Raw genomic sequence first — 7,175 nt, forward strand, 5'->3', positions numbered from 1 at the left:
AAAAAAATAAAGGATTGTGCTCTATGAGCATTTCAGCACTTAACAGAAAAGAAACTGCATCTCTTTATTAAGCTCTGGTGCTGACTTGTTCTTCATCAGTGTGAAAAAAATATGGAAGTGTTCGCTCAGATCAATTTTTCTACATGGGAGCAAACAACCTTTTGAAGGGGCGTGGCTGCCATTCCTAACCTAATGCAATTATTTTGCTCTTCAAGCAGTGAGTTCTCATCTTGTCTTGTGACTGCCCTGCCAAAGCTCTATAGGTGTGGGGATCTTCATGGTTCTGAAGATGAAGAGGACTCTCTGTTAGAGATGTCCTAGATAATAATTCCCTTTTCTTGTATGCTCTAGTCACAATGCAAAAACAAGAGAACATTCAGGGAGCCTTGTACATGTCGACTCCAGGATGCTGAGATTTAACTCAACCTCATCTCCTCCTCCCCTAATATGAACCAGAATTTCCAGTGCAGGCAATGTCCCCTGCTGTGGAAATGACATGGGGTGGCAACGCTAGATGGTTTTTTCCTGTTAAGAAAATTAACATGATGTTGTCATTCATGAGGCTTTGAAAGGTAATTAAAGTAAAACTCTTTTGTTTCCATATGTATTTTTCTTGGATCTCCTGCAAGACTATTCTCACCTTCCCTTTGTGATCAGAGCCATCCCAGGACTTCAGGGACCCACCTCCAGAAATTATTAAGAGCCCCCCCTCATCCTGCCTCCACAGAATCATATCTTCTGAGGGGCCCCCCCTCCATGAGTGAATTCATCCATGGGCACCGTCTCAGCAAGGAAAAAAGGTTAACCGTGGCCATACCAGGTAAACATTTTTTCCTTGGGTGCATGTGGTGCTGAGTGGCTAGCAGACCAAGGGACCCTTCCAGCACTGCAGATGCAATCTAATTTGGGCATCTTCTTGAGACCTGAAAAGCAAAATGTCTCCTCCTGTGTCACCTGTGGCAGGAGATGACATTATGCTGGTAGCAGCCCAAACTGGTTCCAGATGCGGTGGGAAAAGTCCTGCTGTAGTATAGATGTGTGCAGTCCCACTGGCATCCACAGAGGCTGCACTCCTGTGCCGTGCTTAGTCTGGTGGCTTTGCTGGTAGTCCCCGTGGAAGACACAAATCCAATGAGACAGAGGAGTCAGATGTGTGAGGGCCAGCAAGGGAGTGATTGACAGTGTGTAGAAGCCTGTGCAGCATCCATCTTCTGCTCTCTGGAGCATTTAATCAGGTTTCTCTAAAGAGTAATGTTAAACTCTCATTTTAAATTGAGTCATGAAGTTTATCTTTGCAGGAAGACTTTGCTTTTCATTTCCTGCCAAAATGTAGTATCTGCTTCAGACAAGACGTGGAGAAGAAATGCAAACTGGAATGCCATTTCAAAGGTTGTGACTTCTTTCTTCTCCTGACAGACAAGCTAATAATTACTGTTATTCTGTGTCTGAACAGATGCACACTCTTGTCTGGTGGTAAATTTTTTTCATTCTTTGTTTTGAAATCTGTTATACACAAAAAGCAGAAGTAGAAAATATAAAAACTGAAACACATAAAGTGGTTTCTGCTCAAGTAAATGTTTGTTCTGGAAAGCTGAGCAATACTTTATAGTATGTTTTATCTATTGCTCAGTGCCAGCAATATCACAGCCACCTTTTAGTAGTGCCATGCAATTAACACCCACTCAGAGGACAAGTGTAAAACTGCAGAGAGTCTAAATAAGACATTTTCCTAGCAGTGTTCCAGCAAATAAATGAAAGACCTGGCTCATGGAGAGAAAAAGGCAGGGAGGGGGAAAGAAGCAAAGACTTTAAAATGTGTAAAATAAATGGTACTGACATTTCAGCAACAGCTTTGCATTCTGTCGGCCATGGAAGACCACATGGTCATTTCCTACCCCATCAACAGATATATCTGTTTCCTAAATACCAGAAGTGTCTCTTGTATTCTTTCCTCTTCATCCTACAACAGAATATGGATGATATTCTTTCTGATAGACACTTATAACTCTTTAAAGAACTGGATTCTGGATTTTCTGTATAGCCAAACTCCCCAGTTTGGAAATGCAAGGATCAAGGCCCCCAAATGACCATCAATTACAATTTATGAGACTCCTAACTGTAATTGTAGTTCCCATGTACAGTTGACAAGAGTGCCAAGCTGAAGAGAACCAGATTTTAATCCAAAGACCTAATGACCTTTGTGTGAAGAACCCTGACAGTACATGATAAATGCAGTTTAGTGGCTGGAAGAAGTAATGATTTAAAAAAGAATATGAAGACTCACTAGTGAAGACCAGCTGAATTAAAGACCCATCAAGAAAATGTTATTTCCTACTTGGTGTCCATTAGACTGCCCTCAACTTTTGAAAAAACCGTGCATGTCCCTCTGACATCAAGCTGTGGCAGTACAAATTTATGTAGCCTTTCTAAGCAAAGTAATAGCTCTGAACCCCTGTGGTTAAAAATACCACTTTGTCCATTTCCAAAGTATCATGTTCCATTTCCTGCAGGTACTAGTATGCACTTAGCTTTGCTGTGCATTTCTTCTTTTCTTCTGTTATTTTCTATCATTTTTACACTTTGAGGGCTTTATTCTTCTGGTAGACAAAATCAGCCAGTATGTGCCCAACACAATTCCGCTTTGGCATGTGTCTGTTTTCCTAACTATGTGAAGAAGTCAGAGCATATAGAAAGCCAGAGGCTGGATTTTACAGTGTGTAACACTATATTAGAAATTACTTTTCCATTGCAGTTGCATTCAAACTCCTTGAATATAAAATCACTAGATGCCTCTTAATACCGCGTGATTCAAAATATGAAATACGCTTCTCTTCTTCAATGAAAGAACAAGACAGAAAAGGGCTGCTGTAGGTGCCCTGATACCACTCTTTTCTCTGTCGGTTATTTCAGTGTGGAAATTCTAAAAGTTGAATATGAAGTTCTGTGATTTTAGCTTAAAATTAAATCAGTCAAGATCCTTGTGTGGGTGATGCATCTGAAGAAAAAGGCGTCCCAACATTCTGATGAGATGGAGAGTAATTAAATGACTGCAGTGTGCTTTCTTAAACAGGGGTGGTTAAAGGGTCATCTATGACCCACCTGAGAGTCTCTCCGCTGTTGAAGAGTCCTCCAAAGAAACTGTGGTAGATGCTTCTTTTCCACAATGTTTACACTTGTAGGTAGCACAGGGCAGAGTACAAGGGCCGAGTTAAGGGCTTTTGATAGGCCATGTGAGGTGTCGAGTAACCTCTCCTGGCACAAGGGTTGAAGAATAAGCTCTACTGATATTTTAATCTTTTCTTTCTGGATTTTGAGCTTTTTCGAAGTGTGGAGTTTAGGATATGATTTTCAGAAATCTTCTGTGAAATGTTATTCTCTGTGTAATCAGAAGCTCATGTTCCTTATATTTTTTTCTTAAAATAATGTTAAAATTGGAATTTATCGTGTGGGGCAAGATTCTCGGCTTTGGCTCCTGCTTCTTGCTTCTTCACATTGTTTAGGCAATTGGGAAAGCATCTTCAAAAGGAATATTATGGGTAGAAGCCTTTAGTAGGAAATGAAGCTGTCTTTACTGTCCCCTTTTGGATGGGGTTGGGAAAATGACTGAGGGAGGCTAAGGCTGACACTACTCTCCACAGTGGAGGTTGTCTGCAGAGATGAGCCCGTGCACTTTAGAGCATTGGACAGGTAGGGGGAATAATGTTTTATACTGGGTTTGTGTCTTCTTTCATTATGTGGTGAAGAGGATTTAAGTTCAAGGTCTTTAGCATACACGTTTTGTTCGTTTAGGAATATTTTACCAAAAATATTTCCAGCTTTTCTTTTGAGCTTAAGTGCCAATCTCTGAAAGCTCCTCAAAAATTTCTAATCCTTGCTACTATAGATGTTTCTTAAGGACTTCAACTTTGCTTTGCTATGTACTTCTCAATTTTGAAACAGCAGGACTGTTAGGAATCTGAACATAAAGGAAGAGCTGCTTTTACAAATCATTGTGGAAGAAGTCCTTGAGGAACACTATCAGCTCAGACCTGAATTTATGCTAGGAGGGTGCTTTGTAGATCTTCATGATTGCTCAGGTCACCCAGTGAACAGTTTTAAATACGTCTTCGCCTTTATGAAGGTATTTTATAGATTACTGAAAAGGAAAACCAACATGTCTAGGATCGATGCTAATTTCGTGTTAAAGAATTTTATTCTGAATTCTAGTTCTTGAACAATATAGATTTTTCTGTATAGTAAGTGAAACAGCTTATTGTGAAAAGCAGAGTAGGCAGTTAACTGAGCCACCAGTACTACAAAAGATATGCAGCCATATAAAACATATTTAATTAGTCAGGCTAGTCTGCTCTGAACTGATCAGTCGGGGAAGTTGGATTTGTTTCATCCAAGCAATGCAAAGCAGCTGAAGCATGGAAGTTCTTCAGAACCATTGTTTTGAAAAAAAAACCCACCACTTTTTTCTGACAACTCAAATTTGCAGTCCGAGTGCAAATTGCCCTTTGCCTTATTAGAGATCCATGGATGATTATTCTGAGTCCTCACCTATGAATATGTTGTATTTTTATCTGCCAAGAATGTACTTGTGTTGATGGTGATCCTGTGCCTGCAAGATGTCTCTGAGCTCGTGTCATCAGGCAGGCTACTGGCTATCACAGGACTCAGGAGGTATTGGTATAAGCTGTCTCTGCTCTCCATGAAAATGGATTTATGTGTTTTTTAGCAGGGTCTTTTAAAATGAGGTGTAGGGGGGTTTTACCTGAACATGATGCTCTTCACAAGAAGTGAATTCAGTGTAATTCAGTCATTATTAACTTGTTATCTGTGTTCACTTTTTTATTCTGCGTTGTTCTCTTCTCTCTGGGTTTTGTAAACATGCCATATTTGTCTGTATATGTGTATTCATTGTTTAATGAGTGGTGTTAGTGCATATATACAGTTATGTGTATATATCTAGCTGCTCTCTGGGCCATGTCCTGCATCTGATATGCTCATTTAACTATGTTTAATGAGCATTGCATATTTATGCCATTTCAAGCATGGTACATTGTCCTAGTGGAGGCCATTGTGAATATGAAGAACAGTAGCCTTGCCAAAGACATCAGTTGGCTGGAACTGATGAAGAAGTCAGCTGGCTAAATGTACTTTTACCTCTTGGTGCCACTGTGAATAGGACCTTTTTGCTCTATGTTTTTCCTCTCTTGCATTTAGCTTTCCAGTTATCACTGATGAGACCAAACCCATACATTTCACGCTGATCAATATAATTTAGCTATTTCAATATAATTTAGCTATTTATGGCATGAATTCACTGCAGTTCTACAAGTTTCATCTAATTTCTGTTTGTATTTTTTGCTATATAAAGAAAGCAGTTCCAAAATAAAACCTGTTTTTAATAGAACCCCTAATCTGTTTGTTAAAACATTAAAAAAAAAAAAAGCAGTGAAATCCATGCCTTCCTGCTGTATATTTTCATTTAAAGGTTATTGACATTTTTCTCTCTGTATCTAAGTTATGATGTCATTGGTAGATGGAATAGTTAATATTAACATAATTTGGTTTAAGTTCTCCAGTAAAATCTTATTAGATTTCTTGTTGTTTCGAACTAAACAGGTATACAGGTGACACATCTTATCTTTAAGGTGTGTTACCGGATATGTGTTGCTTTCTATGAAAATCTTGGGCTTTGGAATCTGGTCAATTAACTAAAACAACTATTGAAATATCTTGACAATGTTGGTAACGAAAGCCATCCATCTTTATTTTGTTTTATGACAAGGTTTAATGATTTCATGACTTACTTATTTTTACCATTAAATACACAGGAATATTCAATACTGTGCTTTTCATTTCATAAAATATGCAAAGCTGAAGTAAGTCTCTGTTTAAATTAGACATGCTGATATTTTAGCTCTCTAGTAGAGCAGTTCCTTGGAACGTTGTGATGTATGGAGTAAGCTCACCATCAATTATTTAATCAAGACTAGTATCCCTGATTGTAAGTATTTCCCTGTCTGCATTTTTAGGGCTATGAAAACTTAAAGTTGTACCTTATGTTGTTTCTTCCAAAGCCTACTAAAGTTGTTGTCTCCACTGATTCAACTTTTGCATCGAGCCCTTTTTTACCCATAAAATAGTGCAAGTATTTTTAGTTTGGATGTATTTGTGGCCATCTGAGATGTATCCTAGACACGTTTCTGTGAAAGATGGGTAACCAACACAACACAAGTACAATGATTTCTAAGACCTTTCTTCTCCCCTTTTGAAATGTTTAAAATGCGCATGTCTTTTTGTGAGTATTTAATGAATCATCAGATCTTTCTAAATGTGCTTTTTGTGAACTGTGTGTAAAAGAAAGTAACTGATTATGTATTTTCAGCTCCTATCATTTCCATTTCTGCTATTTTACTAACCCATTATTTAGCCTCTCAGTAGATTTAATGAGGAATTATCTAAAGCGTACACAGAAACCATTTGACAAATAATATAAACACGTCATGATATAGAAAGTGTGAAAAAGCCTACGGAGCTGAGAAGAAACCTCTTAATGTTCTTAGTCTGTAACTGGAGAAAAATGGATTTCACTAATTTTGTTAATGACTAGGTAATGACTTAGATATTACTTATTTTTAAAAAAATTATTCTTAATATGAGTTACAGCAAAGGGCAAGGCTGGGATATAGATTTATCACTGTACTTCGAGCTTGCAGTTACATTACCACTGACATACATGGACTGGTGGTGGAACAGCTCTCTAGGTTGGGAGTAGTTCAGGTCTAAAATGAAAGTAGATATCAAGTCATGTAGAATAAGGAAATTAGGGAAAAAAACACCCCATATAGTGTAGCTGTTGTATAGGTGAAATAACTGGTTAGAAGATAGCCGAGAAACCTAACATTCTGCGAAACCACTGACTCGGTGACCTACTAAACCACATCTGTCTGCGTTACATGTTAGGTAGCGTGTGAAGTTGTTAGTGATGCTCCATGGTTTGTGGAAATTGCCCAGGCAGCGTTTGTCTAAATGCTATAAGAAAATAGCAGCTAAAGTCCCCTACCTATTCCAATAAGCTCAGCCACCTGCTCTTACTCCTGAGAAGTATTTAACAGAAGGCTCTCTGCTATGTTTACAATGTCTGACCTTGTCCTGAAGGTAAAGATCTGAGAGGAGGAAGAGCG

At 38.5% G+C, this 7,175-nt stretch overlaps 1 protein-coding gene across 1 annotated transcript in view; it reads left to right on the forward strand.

The window, feature by feature from the left end:
- The window catches only part of BICD1 (bicaudal D homolog 1 (Drosophila)), a gene marked incomplete at both ends in the record, with an annotated part of 28,997 nt that extends 28,177 nt beyond the window's left edge, over window positions 1–820 (forward strand). Inside the window, one exon of the mRNA XM_010137853.1 lies at window positions 630–820. Coding sequence (XP_010136155.1) covers window positions 630–820 — 191 coding nt within the window. The remainder of the gene's footprint in view (window positions 1–629) is intronic.
- Window positions 821–7,175: the final 6,355 nt, after the last annotated feature.

The sequence above is a fragment of the Buceros rhinoceros genome, unplaced genomic scaffold (assembly GCF_000710305.1).
Source record: "Buceros rhinoceros silvestris isolate BGI_N320 unplaced genomic scaffold, ASM71030v1 scaffold43796, whole genome shotgun sequence".
Lineage (NCBI taxonomy): Eukaryota > Metazoa > Chordata > Aves > Bucerotiformes > Bucerotidae > Buceros > Buceros rhinoceros.